Source organism: Ursus americanus, chromosome 3 (assembly GCF_024610735.1).
Source record: "Ursus americanus isolate L20-20 chromosome 3, mUrsAme1.1.p, whole genome shotgun sequence".
In the NCBI taxonomy this organism is placed as follows: Eukaryota; Metazoa; Chordata; class Mammalia; order Carnivora; family Ursidae; genus Ursus; species Ursus americanus.
Window position 1 is genome coordinate 18,539,923 of NC_142129.1, and position 16,875 is coordinate 18,556,797.

The 16,875-nt window shown below is 42.5% G+C and overlaps 1 protein-coding gene across 1 annotated transcript in view; it reads left to right on the forward strand.

The window, feature by feature from the left end:
- Positions 1–16,573, forward strand: part of SLC35B4 (solute carrier family 35 member B4) — a 56,383-nt gene extending 39,810 nt beyond the window's left edge. The window contains exons 9-11 of the mRNA XM_087860819.1: positions 549–624; positions 1,474–1,718; positions 2,158–16,573. Coding sequence (XP_087716945.1) covers positions 549–624; positions 1,474–1,717 — 320 coding nt within the window. The 3' untranslated portion in view covers position 1,718; positions 2,158–16,573. The remainder of the gene's footprint in view (positions 1–548; positions 625–1,473; positions 1,719–2,157) is intronic.
- Positions 16,574–16,875: the final 302 nt, after the last annotated feature.

Below are 16,875 nucleotides of genomic sequence, written 5' to 3' on the forward strand. Positions count from 1 at the left end.
TGAATATAAATACTTGTATTGCCCCTTAATGTAAGCATTATGAAATTGATTTAAAAAACCCAAACAACACACCAGTTGGTACTACTACCAACCCAGTGGCTGCCAATTCCACTACCACGTTTCCAGATTAGGATTTTTTAAGTTTTTAATTGCTGTTTTCATAGAGTATAAAAAGTAGAGCCTTGTTTAGCTTTGAATTCTTCAACTGGGATTGAAGATATTTCCAAATGGCATTTAGTTGTCTTTACTCTTGTGTCGATTATCAGTTAAGACCATGTCATTTTTAACTTCTGTCTGTGTCCGTTTCTTTGTTAAGTGGGGTCCTATTCAGGTGGATGGTGAAGAGTTTACTTTACAGCTTAAGTAAATAATTTAAGAGATCAATGTAATGACTCTTGAGACCGATGCAGCCTAGAATCAAGGCAAGTAAAGTGCTGTCCGTACGGTCCAGATCTACTTGCAAGGGAAGTAACGTTGCGGCCTCTAATTATGTTCAGTCTCCATTAAGCTGTCAAAAATATGACTGTCTCCCCTCTTCATGTTTGCAGAGTTATATCAAGTCCCAGTCGTTGGTGTGGCCGTGCCCATCATGTGGTTCTACCTCCTCATGAACGTCATCACTCAGTATCCTTTGCGCTCCTCTGCCGTGGGGTCTGCTCCGTGATATTTTGACATAGGAATGTTCATTCTTCTCATGGCACGGTGCCCTGAGTTTCGTTTCTGCCTTCATCTCTTCTGTGCTTCCGGAGCCAGAGCTGCCCACCCCGTTAGTGCCTTCGTGGGGGGCCAGAGAGATGTTAGTGCTGCCGGAGGCCAGTAAGTCACTGGGCAGCATGAATTGCTCTGGGCGGAGGTGTAGAAATCAATGGGTGACTATTAGTATGTGACACGAACGCTCTGTGATTTCTACTGGAGTTTTTCAGTAGCCTAGGCTATGTCACAAGCTGCCACCAAATTCTGCAAGAAATTTCAAAGTAACTAAAACCTAATTTTTTAAATGTTTCTTTTGAACGACCTTAAGTACGTTATAAAAATCATTAAGGCTTTGAAACCATGAAACAGATCGAGATTGGTCTCATTCCTCTGATATAATAGACTTGCCCGCAGAGTTCCTTTTTAGATGAGGAGGTGAGCCCTGGGTCCTGTAAAGGAGGTTTGCTGACCTTTATTGCAAGTGTTACCTACCTTCTGTCACTACTTGGGAGGGAACCCTCACCGGAAACTGTGTGAAGAATTCAGAACAAGGGTAATGGGAGGCCTGCCGGCGGTTTCAAGTTAGGGTCCACAAATGAATGGCAGGACGTTCATTCTGCAGGGTCTTCTACTAAGGAAGAGCCTCAGAGCAGCCATAACCCACCCCCATGTTTTCTGGTTCTTCGAATATGAACATTTAAACCAAGAGCGTTGCCAGAATGTTCTCCCTGGGGTTCTCTCTGTAGTCTACCGAAAACCACCTTAACCCCACCACTCCAGGTACGTGTGCATCCGGGGCGTCTTCATTCTCACCACAGAATGCGCCTCCCTTACCGTCACCCTTGTTGTGACTCTCCGCAAGTTTGTCAGCCTCATCTTTTCCATCTTGTACTTCCAGAACCCTTTCACTCTGTGGCACTGGCTGGGTACCTTGTTTGTCTTCATTGGGACCCTGATGTACACAGAAGTGTGGAACAATCTAGGGAGCACAAAAAGCCAGCTTCAGAAGGACAAGAAAAACTGAGGTCTGTCTGGAGCAGCGAGAGCAGTGTCCTAACGCGCCAGGGTCTGGTGAAGGTCTGGCCGCCATTTCACGTTCGTTAGTGCTTAAGTATTGAACCAACCATGTACCCGAGAATCCTCAGAAGGGGGGATGTCTCAGATTCCTTAAGGCTATACAAACCCACGTTTGTGGACTCTAAATGGAAACCCCTCAACCATGAAATAGGAACAAGAACTGTTCTCTGCTGTCGAACAGCCCGTTCGTTTGTTACTTGTTTTGTTTACCAAAATATTTAGTACTGTTACTTGCTTATCGAATTCTGAGTCCCCACAGCTACTAGTTTTATATCCGTGGTCTCAGACAAGCTGATCTCTTCTTGCCATTCTGATGATTCTCTTCCACACGGTCATTATCATCCTGTGGTCTCGCCCCTTTTTTCTCCCCCCCCCCCACCCCAACAGCACGGTCAGCCAGTGAGGTGTTCCAGGCATCATCATCAGGAAACAACTGAGTGGCCCTGTGAACCGAGACCCCGGTGACATCGGGACTGGAAAAGCTGCGGTTGTCCCTGTGAGCCGAGCCGTTGTCGCACTGGAGCATGACTGGTGGGAATCCTTTCCCGCATCTTGCTTTGGTTTTGTTTTCCTGTGCAGAAGTCGTCTGCTGTCTGTGCTTAGAACAGCCCTTCAGCGCATCCCCGTGGCACCGAGTTCCTAAGACAGAAAGATCGTGTATGACTCGGTTTCCCCCCGTCTTCTACGAGAAGCCCTTCAGCCCGGAGCGGAGACGGGGCTGCGGCGTGGCCGGGAGCGGCTGGCTCTCGTCGGGGCCCGGCGCGCGCGGGGCTGGCTCCCAGTGGGAGCGGGAGGTGTTCGGAGGGCGTCTTCGCCGGGGGGGTGCGGCTGCCTGTCCGTCTGAGAGTCCTGGTCCGTCGGGCTGCGGTGGAGGCTCGTCCGCGCTGGGTGTGGTGCGTGAATCGGGTGCGGTCACCACGGAAATGAAGGTGGTTCTTCTTTCCTGTGAGGTATCTTGGGGTTCTTGACGGGTGGTTACAGGTGGTGGGGAGGGAGTGTGTGTGACTCTGTGGAGACATGATGCCCCTTGCGGCCGATCGTTTCGGAGGGTGGCTTTTCCTCCCGGCGTGATTTTGAGGAGGAGGAACGGTGTCAGTACGGCGCGTGTAGGGGTGTGCACGCGCCTTCGCGTAGCTTCGGTGGTAATGTGGGAGGCGAAAAGAGCACGAAAGTCTGTTCTTGTATTTCCTCGTTCTTCGCTCAGCCGCGGGCCTTCATGAACCTCACACCAGTCCGTGCTCTTCCCCCTTCTGCACGCAAAGGCCTTTTTTCTTTGGGCACAGGTCGCGTTCTTCAGTTGTGGGTCCCTTGCGGGCGCTTCTCCAGCTGTCGCTCTGTGGCTGCGGCCGTCCTCTCACGGGGCCTGACAGACGTGTCCGGGAACCGCTGGGTCGCTCTGGGGAAGTAACTTAAGCTGCCTCATTGTTTCTCCATGTCCGTCGCGGGGTTGCCAGACTAATCTGTTCTGGACGTGGACAGCTTTCCAGAGCCGGTCATCGGTCTCCCGTAAAAGATGCCGAGGTTGCTGTGAACCCGTTCATGGAATCAGAGGGCAGTTTCTTTGACATAGGAGAGTTCGCAGACTGGTGGTGCTATAAATAGCACGTGTTAAATATCCTCTTAAAAACAAAAGCTACTTTTTTATTCAATCACTTAATGGAAGAACCTGTCCCTAGGGGCGGTCGGATTGCTATATATCCGGGGTCTTAACAGGCTTACATAACGTACTGTCATCCTTTGGATGTTGATGGAAGTTCTTAGTAATTTCAACGTGTCGGTTATACAGACAGCATTTAACTGGGCCTGTGAGGTTTTAGATTCTGGTTTTAGAAAGTCCATGTTCCTCTCAGTCTGAACACCTCTACTGGTTTTATTAACAAGAGGTGAAATATGGACAGATGATGGCACTTAAACAAAAAACAAACCTGTGTGAGACCAGAATGTCTGGAATGCCCTGTGAGTTGATTTTCTCTCTAGTGGCCAGATGTAAGAAAATATGTCTAATGGACACTAGTACTTTCACTAACTTTTTTTTGGACCATTTATTTCCATAGGATAAATGATTTTTCAATCCAGGTTGAAACTAATTTTAACTTTTATTAAAGAGGCAAATAAACTGTTTTGTAGAGGACCAGAAACCATGCAACTGAAGGAAAATGTCTATTAAAATGCTTCTTCTCTTTCTCTGGGTCAAGACTAGGTAACTGCGTACCCCAGAGATAGACTTTGTTTACAAGAGATTGGCGTTTAAGACAGCCAAAACTCTGCCCTTAGAGCAAAGATCAAATAAATAGCAGAGGACACTTGCCAGAAAGTATACTGTGTGTGTACATACCTGTGTTCCCACTTAACAGCTTGACTGATGTCCTAAAGTGACAGGAGAAAATGGTGGCTATTTGAATTATTAATGTAATACTTACATAGCCTTTACCATGATTCTGTTGTCACATTATACGTGCTCTTTTTCATTTTTTTTCTTGATCTTTTTTATTTTCCTTTTCATCTAAAACAATCGTTAACGTACTTGGTAAGTGTCAAGTTTTAAAGTATTTAGACACAATCTAGTTTTTTCCCCCCTTCTTCCTGCCCAGTGATCCAATTATGAAATACTATAGTACCTTATTCTTGGAAGATTACATGACATTTTTAAAGGATTCTAATAACTTGGGGTCATTTCTCGAGCACCTTTTCTTCCTTCTGCCCTATTTTGTTTCCCTCCTGAGCCCCACCTCCTGTGTCCTCACTGCAGTCTCTGTTCACTTGTGTACTTTTCCACTGAAAATTTGTAGAGTTTCCCACACCTGTAATCTTGTATCTGTTTATGCCTCTATTCTCTGGGGCCTCTCAGATGTTTTTGTGGATTTTTATAAGGTATTATATCTGTGTAGCACGTATTTTGTTAGACATTGTTATAAGCGTCGATACTTGGAGTGTGAGAAGATCTGGCCCATATGTGAATATACATATAGATAAGTATGAACAGGAGGGTTAACGTAAAAATGTTTATATATTTCGTTACCTGAACCTGGGGCTGAGCAGCTTAACCACCCTGTCCTTGTTTGCTCTTGTCACCCCACCTTGAGCTCACTTTACTCAGCAGTGCCAGACGCCTGTGGAGAGGGGAGGTGGAAAGCCTCAGGCATTATTCAAAGCCAGTGATTTAGCTCTGGGCTGGTGGACCAACTGGCATGCCAGAGTGAAGGGGAGGAAGAAATTTTCCTGTCCAAGTTTCTTCCAACTGGACTAGGAATTAAATTTACATGAGACAGATTAACAGGAGGAAAAAAAAAATCAAAGTTTTATTTTGTGCACCCGGAGTCCCAGTAATGAAACTGAAACCTAAAGACCAAAGCAGGCATTTTTAAAATATACATTTTAGACAGTAAACCTGTCAGGAATGGACAGGATAAAGAAAACAGCTGTTTGGGAGCTTTAGTGAGGAATTCAGGCTGTGGTAGTAGATTAGTAAAAATTTAACAAGCTTTGTTTCTACAGCTTTCTTAGTGCAGGGAGGGTACCTTTCACATGGGAGATTGATTTTCTTCTTTCAGGAGGATGGAGAAGGGTCTGAGTGTCCTTGTACCTGCTGTTCTCCACATAGTTTCAATTTAAAAGAATGCGTATGCTGTTGTGGTACATTCTGGATGGCCTGCTCTTGGCCCCTGCAGTTCCCTCCTATGAAACTTCCCTGGAAGGGTCACCCATTACAAATGACAGATTATTCCATTGCAGTGAACCAGTCTGGGTTCTGACGATAGGTCGGTTGAGTTAAACTCATTTCAGAAGGTGGTGATGTGTTCTCAGAGTTAGTCCAATGGTTCAAATCAGGAATGAATAAGCCATTTCCGTGGAAACAAAAGCAATGGTTAATGATCGGATCAAATTATAAACCAGTTTCTGAGGGTAGCCAGTCAAATGGATTTCTGGACGTCAGGCCATGGCAATCTGATGTATTTTCTTGGTTTGTAATTCGAGTTTCTGTGGTGATCTTCTGGAGTAGCCCGTAGAGCAACGGGCATAGAGACTGAGTTGTTGTGATTTCTCTGAAGTAGTTTATATGCAGTTTGTAGGGCTTCAGGAAAGAGGGCAGTTTTTAGTTATCAAGCCAAGTAAAAAGGATGGGGGAGAAAAAACCAAAAATGTTAGGGGAGTTGTAGCCAGGCATTGGAGAAAACCAGAAGAAATCAGGATTTTGTCTAGTTTATAATGAAATGTATTATAATACAGTATTCAAACAGTTTTTCTCTCTAGAATCACCCTCATTTTTACCAAAGATAGCCCATTGAGACTGGTTTGCGAAATAAGTCTAAGTGCAGCAAGGATAGTGATTGATCTTACAGACTCTTTTTATAAGGACTCTCAAGGTTGGAAGCCAAGCCAAATACTTGCCACAGACTTTACCTGTAACACCTGTAGATTTGGATTCTTTCTCAAGGTCCCAAAAGTATCCTGAGGTTCTTAGACCTGCCAGGAAGTGACCTTCTCTCTCCACATGGTCAGTCAGTCTGCTGGGAATGCTGTCAACAAGATATTAGGCTATTTTTCCAAGGGGCTTTATTGGTTCCCTATAGTCCACCTTAGTTCATTAAGCTCTCTGGTAATTGAGTTTATGCAGGCCTCCCTCAAATATGACATTCCAGTCAAAGCCTTGGTACCACACCCAGTGTTTCCAGTTGTGTCCTGTTACTCTTGTTGAACTTATGCAAGTAAATATATTATGAAAATCTAAGAATAGAGTTTTTTGAATTCTGATCAGGTAAAGAGAAATGTTTTATTCACAGAGGTATATTTTATCAAATTGCTGTAAGTTACAGTTAATTTCTTTAAATCTGGAAAAACAATGTTTCAACAAAAGAAAGTCATAAAAATTATAATCATCCTCAATTCATTCAGTCCCATGTTGTTTTGCTTAAATCTAATTCTTGCATTAGTTCTGGAAATTCTTACCGAGTTCAGTTGCTTACTCAGATTTCTTTCCAGGAGTCTCAGTGCAGATGAAACCCCTTTGCAGGAGGGTTTGTAAAAGCATAACTGTTGGGAAATAACAAAAGACTTAAAAGTGGCTGTGGTTAAAGATCTAATTAGAGTTCACGACAATGCAGTTGACAAGGAAATTGGGTTATTCCTGAGACACACACCACTTCAAGGTAACCTACTAGGACATACCTGATTTCTGAGAGTTTCATATCGTTTTTAATGACATTTCTATATAAATGTGAGAGGGTTCAGTATCATTCAGTTGGCACAGCGTCCCTTGTTAACAAGCCTAATTAATGTAATCTTTTTATCAGGAGACAAATATTTTGAACTATGCCATGGGCCCTCTGGAATATTAGATTATGATGAAAAGACTTTTTAGAATTTGATTTTGGAAAGTTTGTCAATAACCTTCAAAATGTTTGAACATTTTATTAAATAGGATCGCTGATCATTTGGAAATATTTAACCAAAGTGACAAAGATTTTAAAGGCAAGTACTGAGGGTTATGTAATTGTGAGCAAAACTTGGCTCTTTTAATATTGAAGACTCAGTTTTCCTGAATGATCAAAGATCTGGTGAAGGCATAGAATCTTAGATTATTGGTTTGCTTTTCATAAACAAAACTAATGTTAAAACTTAATCTTAGCCATTACTGACCATATAGAAAACTTTTTTCTATAAACCTAAAACTTTTTTACATTCAGATTTTGTTCTACGTTTTCCCTCAACAAAAATGTCTTTCCATTCCTCATGCCTTTCTCTTACTGAAAGCATTTTCCTTGTATACAGAGTTGTTTCCTGTAGTTGGGGTAGCTTTAACCCATTTAATTTGAATTCTGAAGTAGGAAAACCCTGATCTCCCCTTCGGTGTGGACACAGTGAATGTCTGTCTGTCTACATCGACAGCAAGCAGCTTCTGCACCACAGAGGATGGAGGGACCCCCAGAGAGAACAGCAAAAGAGACCTGGTAACAACTGGGAACCCCCAGCCCAGCACTGTAAAGGGCAGTGGGAGGGCTAGAATTGAGTGACTGAACATATCTATCTGTCCTGGGGTGCGGATAAAATGCTAATTGCCCTTTTAAGCAAAGGCTTTTTAAGGATCTGACTCTCTACCATGCAGTAGGGGGCCTGCTGGAACCCGCTTGGGTCGGAGAGGCGGCAGCGTGCCCCTGTTTACCCTCCTCCACCTTGATGCAGATAGGGGTAGGATCCAGGCTCCCGGGCCTGTCACCAAGGTGACACGGGGCAAAGCCTCCCGGGACACTCCAGATGACTTGGCCGGGTGGCCCCTGTACGTATCACTGGGGGACTTTCTGCCCAGGCCTCCTGTGGCTCCAGCGGTCTTACCAGTATGTCCCTTGCAGAAGAAGCCCCAGGAGCCCCCAGCTGTCCTGCTGGAGTGCTCTCTGCAGAGCCCTAGGATCCCCAGTCCACACACCTGCTCCAGCTCCGCAGTCTATGCCAGACATCCTTCCACGAGACCGTTTCTTCACACCTAGAAAGGAGGTGGCTGTTCCACCTACCTCACAGAAATAAGCACAAACCAAATGAAGAACGTGCTCTAAACAGAAGCCCGAAACTTCAGGAAAAGAACCAAATGAAATGGAGACCAACAAACAATCTACCCGACAGACACAGGCTAGATGAACTCAGAACTCCAGCAAAGAGCCAGAGTGAAAGAAGGAGGGAGAGGAGTGGATCAGTGATCTGGAAGACCGGCTGATGGAAAGCCTAGAACCTGAAGAGCAAAAGACATGTTTAATGAGGAGGGTTACGAGTTATCTGGGACAACATCCAGCATACTGACATTCACATTTTAGGGCTCCCAGAAAGAAGAGAGAAAGGGGCAAAAACTTATCTAAACTGGGGAAGGAAACATCCATCCCGGTCTGGGGGGTACAGAGAGCCCCAAACAAGATGAACCAAAGGCGGTCCACAACAAGACACATAATTAAAACGTCAGAGAATCTTAAAAGGAGCCGGCGAGAAGCAACTAGTTATGCATGTACAAGGAAACCCCCATAAGGCTATAGTATTTTTCAGCCGAAAGTCTGCAGGCCAGAAAGGAGAGGCATGACACAAAGTGCTGAAAAGAAAAGAAAAAAAACAACCGAGAGCACTTTACTGAGCAAGACGGTCATTCAGAATTGGAGAGAGAAGGAATTTCCCAAACCAAAGGTAAAGGAGTTTATTGCCACTAAACTGGTCTTACAAGAAATGTTACAAGGAATTAAGTGGAAAAGGAAAAAAATTCACAAGTAAAAGCAAATAATCACTTCAAAGGTAATAAGATTAAAAGACAAAAGTAGTAAAATCAATATAGTTATATCTAAATAGGGACTCAAAAAGATGTAAAATATATATATAAAATATGGAGAGGGTGTAAAACTGAAGTTCTTTTGAACTTAAGCAACAATCAATACAGACTTACATACTTAGGATGTTATATATGAGCCTCGTGGTAATCAATCACAGACCAGAAATCTATAACAGATACACAAAAATAAAAAGGAAGCCACACACCATGCTAAAGAAAATCATCAATTACAAAACTATAACCAGAAATCAATGAACAAAATGGCCCTAAATACATGCTTATTAGTGATTACCCTAAATATAAATGCTCCAATCAAAAGACATAGGGTTCCCTTTCCCTCTCTCATAAAGTCTTTAAAAAAAGGGGGGGGCACCTGGGTGGCTCAGTCACTTAAGTATCTGCCTTCAGCTCAGGTCATGGTCTCAGGGTCTGCCGAGTCTGTTTGTCCCTCTCCTTCCCCCTTGCGCTCTCTCTTAAAGGACATGGGGTATAAAACCACCAGACCCATCTATACGCTGCCTACAGGAGACTTACTTCAGACCACTTACAGAGTAAAAGTGAAGGGATGGAAAAAGATATTTCAAGTAAATGAAAGGGAAAAAAATGGGGGTAGCAATATGAACATAAAATAGACTTTAAAAGAAAGGCATTATATAATGATAATGGGATCAATCTAATAAGAGGATATAACTATAAATATCCATTTATCCACCATTGGAGCACCTAAATCCATAAAGCAAATATTAATAGAGGGAGAAATTGACAATAATAGCAGGGACTTTAACATCCCACTTACATCAATAGATAGATCATCCAGACAGAAAATAACAGAGACGTTGATGGATTTTACAAGTACATACAGAACATTCCAGCCAAAAACAACAGAATACACATTGTTTTTAAGTACACCTAAACATTCTCCAGAATGGATCACATGTTAGGCCACCAAAGTAGTCTCAACAAATTTAAGATTGAAATCCTATCAAGCATCTTTTCTGACCACAAAACTAGAAATTATAAGAATGGAAAAAAAAAAAAAAAACCACATAAGCACATGAAGCCTAAACATGTTACTAACTAACCAGTGGGTCAATGAAGAAATGAAAAATGAAATGAGAAAATGGAGACATAATAGTCCAAAATCTTTGGGACACAATGAAAACATTTCTAAGAGGGAAGTTTTATGGCACTAGAGGCCTACCTCAAGAGAAAATATGTAAAGGAACTAGAAAAAAACGTTAACAAAGCCCAAAGTTGGAAATAATGAGTGGAAATAAGCAAAACTGAGAGTAAAAAAAAAATACAAAAGATCAAGGAAACCAAGAGCTGGTTCTTTAAAAAGATAAACATAATTCATAAATCAAGAAAAAGACTGAAATTAAAATCAGAAATAAAGAATAAACAACTGACATCACAAAATTGCAAAGGATTTTAAGAGACTATATGCCAACAAATGGATAAATTCCTCAAAGTATACAGTCTTCCAAAAGTGGATCAGGAAGAAATTGAAAATCTGAACAGAGCAGTTACTAGTAATGAAATGGAATGGGTAATCAAAAAATTCTCAAAAGTCTAGGAACTGATGCTTCTCAGATGAGTTCTGCCAAACATTTAAAGAAGAGTTAAGGGACACCTGAATGGCTTGGTCAATTAAGTGTCCAAATCTTGGTTTCAGCTCAGGTCATGATCTTGGGATAGTGAGGTCAAGCCCTGCATTGGGCTTCCCCCAAACCCCGCAGTGGGGAGTCTGCTTCGCTCCCTCTCCCTTTAAATAACTCCTAAAAAAAATAAGTAAATAAAGAAGAGTTAATTCCTGTTTTCCTCAAACTATTCCAAAAAATAGAAGTGGAAGGAAAGCTTCCAAATTCATTTTACAAGGCCAGCATTACCCTCATACCCAAATTAGACAAAGACAGTGTAAGAAAATTACAGGCTAATGTCCCTGATAAACACAGATTCAGAAATCCTCAAGAAAATATTAACAAACTGAATCCAACAATACATTAAAAGCAGCATTCGTTATCATGTGTGATTTATTTCAGGGATGCAAGTATGGTTCAGTATTTGCAAATCGACCAACGTGATACATTACGTCAACAAAATGAAGGATAGGGGCACCTGGGTGGCTCAGTCAGTTTAGTGTCCCACCTCTTGACTTTGCCTCAGGTCATGATCGGGGTCCTGCGATCGAGCACTGTGTTGGGCTTCATGCTCAGCAGTGAGTCTGTGTGGGGATTCTCTCTCTCTTCCTCTGCCCCTCCCACTGCTAGCATTCTCTCTCTCAAATTAAAAAAAAAAAGATAAAAACCATATATGACCATCTCCAGAGATGCAGAAAAAGCATTTGACAAGATTTAACAAAGTGGGTTTAGAGGAAACCTATCTCAGCATAACAAAGGCCATCATGACAAACACATAGCTAACATACTCAATGAGGAAAACTTTCAGTTACCAGCTTTTCCTGTACGATCCGAAACAAGACAAGGATGTCAGTCTACTCTAGCCACTTTTACTCAACATAGTGCTGGAAGGCCTAGCCACAGCAATCAGATAAGAAAAAGACATAAAAGGCATCCAAATTGGTAAGGAAGAAGTAAAACTTTTCACTATTTGCGGAAGACAATACTATATACAGAAAACCCTAAAGACTTCACCAAAAAACTATTAGAACTGATAAATGAATTCAGTAATGTCTCAGGATATTAAATCAATACACAGAAATCTTTCATTTCTGTACACTAATAAAAATAGCAGAAAGAGAAATTAAGAAAACAATCCTATTTATAACTGTACCAAAAGGACTAAAATACCTAGGATTACACCCAACTGAGGAGGTGAAAGATTGGTACTCTGATGAAAAAAATTAAAGATGACATAACAAATGGAAAGATATCCCATGCTCATAGAATGGAAGAGCCACTATTGTTAAAATGTCCATACTACCTCAAGCAATATATTGATTTAATGCAATCCTCATCAAAATACCAGTAGCATTTTTCACAGAACTAGAACAAATAATAGTAAAAAACTGTATGGAACCACACAAAACCCCGAATAGCCACAGCAATCTTGAGAAAAAACAATACGGCTGGCGGTATCACAATCCCAGATTCCAAGATACACTACAAAGCGGTAGTAATCAAAGCAGTGTGCTACTGACAGAAAAGCAGATCCTAGATCACTGGACCAGAATAGAGAGGCCAGAAATAAACCCATGCTCATGTGGTCAGAACAGAGGAGGCAAGGATATACAATGGGACAATGACAGTCTCTACAGTAAATGGTGTTGGGAAAACGGGACAGGTACATACAAAAGAATTAAACTAGAGCACTTTCTTATACCACACACAAAAATAAACTCAAAGTGGTTTGGAGCCTTAATTATGAGACCCAAAGCAGTAAAACTCCTTAAAACGTAGACAGTAATCTCTTGATGTTGAATTTAGCAACATTTTTCTAGATCTTTCTCCTCAGGCAAAGGAAACAAAAGCAAAATTAAACTATTGGACTACACCAAAATACAAAGCTTTTGTACAGTGAAGGAAACCATCAACAAAACAAAATCAGCCTACTGGAATGGGAGAAGATATTTACAAATGATATACCTGATAAGGGATTAATATCCAAAATATATAAAGAGCTTATTATTTAACACTACACCCTCCCCAAATAATCTGATTTAGGAACAGGCAGAGGACCTGAACAGACATTTTTCCAAAGAAGACATTCAGATGGCCAACAGACCTACGAAAAGATGCTCGCCACCACTAATCATCAGGAAATTGCAAATCAAAACTGCAATGAGATACCACCTTACACTTGCCAGAATGGCTAAAATCAAAAAGACAAGAAATAAAAAGTGTTAGTGAAGATGTGGAGAAAAGGGAACTCTCATGCACTGTTGGTGGGAATGTAAATTGTTGCAGCCACTGTGGAAAACAGTGACAATCTCTTAGAGGAAATGGATCAGTAAAACCAAGAGTACGCACTGATTTTTTACGAAGCGTAGCTAAGCCCAAGGAAACTAGTTTGTCAATATTTTCTCCTGCTAAGCTAAATTTAGAAAGAAAGCTTCTCTCCACTCTCATCCCATCGAACTCTGTAGACAGAGGTTCTGGGAGGCTGATGTAAGAAATCTTACCTTCCGCCAGCTGTCAGATGTCCTAAGATCTCAAAGCTGCAGAATCTTTATGGCAAATACCCAGTGGAAGTTTATCCTGCCAACGATGCCAATTCAAGAGGAGGAAGATATTTTCTTCTGTCGAAGATTCTTCTAGCTGGACTAAGAAATTTATAGGAGACAGATGAACAGGAAAAAAACACCATTTTATTTTGTGCACACAGAGACCCAATAATGAAACTGAGAAATAAATGAGCGAGGCAGGCAGTTTTTATACAATTCAAACAAAGAGATAATAAATCTGTGAGAAATTGACAGGATAAAGAAAATAGATACTTGGGAGCTTTAGTAGGGAATTCTTAGTGGAATTTGGGCTGAGGTAGTAGGTTAGTAAAAAAGTAACAAGGTTTGTTTCTACAGATTTCTTGGCTTCCAAGTCCGTATCTCCGGTAATAAGGATCTTTTTAGTTCTTAGTGTAGGGAGACTACCTTTCATTTGGGGATTTATTTTCTGCTTTCAGGAGGACAGAGGAGGGTGTGAGTGTCCTTGTACCTGCGGTCCCCCAAGTAGCTTCAATTCAAAAGCATGAGTATGCCATTGTGGTACATCATGGGGCCTGCCCTTGGCCCCTGCAAGGGAACACGGCAAAGACCTGGGCAGAAGCACAAATGCCCAGTGAGAAGATCCCTACCACAGAGATCAGAAATCAAGACCCTACATTTGTTGTCGTTTGTTTCTCTTCTGCTTGGAGTCAATAGAATTAGGAGTAACTCTGCCCTTAGACAAAGTGTTTTGGTCTCAATAGCTTTACTCTGAAAAACAGGAGATCTTACCTGTGACCGTGCATTCTTGCGTTGAAACAACTGTCAATAAAATCCGTTACTATATTATTACTGATTGATGTTTCAAAGTGAGTATAAACAATATTTGTGAGTAAAAAGTAGTCATAAGCGTCGGGGTATGTTCCGTACGTACCAAGCTAGGGTGGAGACTTTGTGGTGTGCTCTCTTTCCAGCAGCTTCTTGCCAGTAGACACTGCAGAGAAGGGAAGGACCGGGGATCGCATCTTCGTTGTTTCTGTAGCCCCAGCCCCAGCCCAGTGTCTGACTCGTGTTAAGGGAATAAGTGAACGCTTGCCAAGGTTTCTCATTCCATCAAGTTTCCGAGAAAACTTTTATTGATTCCTGATACCTGTTCCCGCTCTTCATTAGCTGGTTGGCAAGAAAGCAACCAAGAGGAAACCTTTCTGAGACCCATTTTAAGATTTCTAACATTTCTAAGGAGGAATGGAGACATGCACAAGGGATTGCTCTCCGATCGTGGGTGGCGCTGGGGGGTGGGGGGAGAGCATTCTGTACTGTGTCATTTGGTGATCAATGCAAGGAGAGGCCTCTCAGGGTAGCATTAAAGATTCTCCAGCTTTTGAAGCACACTGCCCGGGGTGAAGCGTACATCTTCCAGGCTGGTACTGGCTGATGCCTGGAGCTCCTTGTCTCTGTCTATTCTCAGTACCATTTGGAGACACCTCCCCTGGGCTTTACCTACTTAAACGGCTAACCATTCTACCAAATATCCTCAATTTGAACCAAGTACGGCCGCCTGCAAGGGTACCAGAGATTGGGGGGAGGGGCAGGCTTGGTCTACATTTAAAAGACATAAGATCCATCCATACCTTTTAAGAAAAAAAGGTGGTACTAATTTGTTGGCCTTCTGAATTATTTCTGTCTTTTGAGATGGGAGAAGGTGCTGCTGAACCAGGGAGAGCAGCAGGGTGGTTCCCCAGCACAAGGAACATGTCCACGCGCCACTGGCCATCCCGGGCCACTTCCATGCCGGTCCTGCCATCCAGGGAATGGCCCCATCCTCCCAGACGCGGGATGGTGTTTCAAGTGGGATTTCTGAACCGCTTCTGCAGAGGACGGGTGGGAAGGGACTGCGGGGATTTGATTTACCCGGCCTCTCAGCTCCTCACTCTCATGCTCTAAGAACGAAGCTGGGGGAGGAGAGGCCGCGCAGCCGCAGGGAGCGGGGAACAGCTAAGAGACATTAGTTCACAGTCCGGTTTTGAGCTTGTCAATATCAAACGCCGGCTTCCAGCCTTCTGAGTGATCTGAGCAGAGAGTTAGGGAGGAAAGGGAAATTTTGCAGAATAAAATGTTTTGCCAAACTGAATGGGTCTTTTTTACCATGATTTCTTATAAAGAGTCATTTTCTACCTTCCGAAACAACTTACCAGACACCTGTTTTTTATCTTGAATTTGTACGTTGTTTCTTAATAAAAGTGATAAATTTCTTGCAGGTGTTTCCCATCACCATTACCTTTCAAGTGCTTGTGTGCTGTTTCATAAGCTCTCCAATTTTTGCCGTGTCTAGTGGTAGTGGTACATTTGACTACAAACGATCGTAAGCAACCTGTCTTCCTAATGCCTTGCAGCTGGGTCAGTCATAAACCACTTCGCAGGTCAGGTCCGTGTCTACTTTAGAAATTTAAGGAAGATCAGTCTACTTTTGGAGGTTTTAGAGGCTCATGGCAGCAAGTTGCCGTAGCCACTCTCTCAGATCCTCTTTAATAGGAACACACGGGTTTTTGTAAGGCTGCAATGGCCAGTTCTCTTTATCGCCAATCTGTTGCTTTTGAATAAATCTTAACGTGAAAGCGACTTTCCAAGCAGTTGGCCATACCTAATCTATTTTTAACGTTATTCAGGAGCCCCCCGCTCCAGAACATGGAAAGAAAAAACAAACGGGAGAATTTTGCATTAAATATAGCATGAATAAAATTCGTCTCTTTAAAAATCACAGCACAACTGTATCAGAAGGAGGGGGCTTGATGTTCCCAACTGGCCCTGAGCCTAGGATGCAATGCTGGCCCGGCCTGGGCTGCTTCTGAAGCCCCTTCATGCTCAAGCCATACAGGCATACAGGATGGGGAATTCTAACACAGGAGGAACTGCAAGCCTACCGAAAGTAACGAACCCGCTGGGAGACGAAATCATGGTTTAGTTCAATGCCTTAGCAAATTACGTATCTTACCCGTGGAGCCGTCTTCTACAGCAGAGCGTGTAATCCCGGGGCCAGCAGCGAAGTGCGATGGCAGAGAGCACAGCCGTGTCTTGGCCTGAGATTTCTCTCATTCCTAAGGGCTCAAGCACATAGGTGGATGTCAGGAAAGTTCCAATGTCTTTGTCCCTGTCTTCTGTGGGGCGTTCGAGCAACCATCAAAAAAAGCACAGATCAATGAATTGAGTGTGTATTAATGTTAAAACTTCTTAAAAGAGAAAGCCCATCTGGCCAGACAAGTATCTCTGAATAGTCAAAGCTTTTCAGTGATGTTCTTTATCTGCAAATTAACTTAATAAAATCATCCCATCATTAAAATTAAGTTATGTTCATGTCTGATTGTTTCTTAATCAGCACGTCAAGAATTTCACATCTGGCTTCATTATTGCACGCGACTCTGGTTCACAGATGTGTTTTGAAGCTATGGGAGCTTCTGATGATAATTATTGGAGTTTTATTATTTCCTGTAATAGCTTCAAATGAAGTTTACTGCATGAACATATCCCTTTCATGAAGGCCACACATCTGTGTCAATTTCCCAGAGTCTTTAACATGGTTGTAAGAATGGATTTCATGCCAGCATTTAATGGAGGGACACGGTACTGAGAGTATACATATATTTAC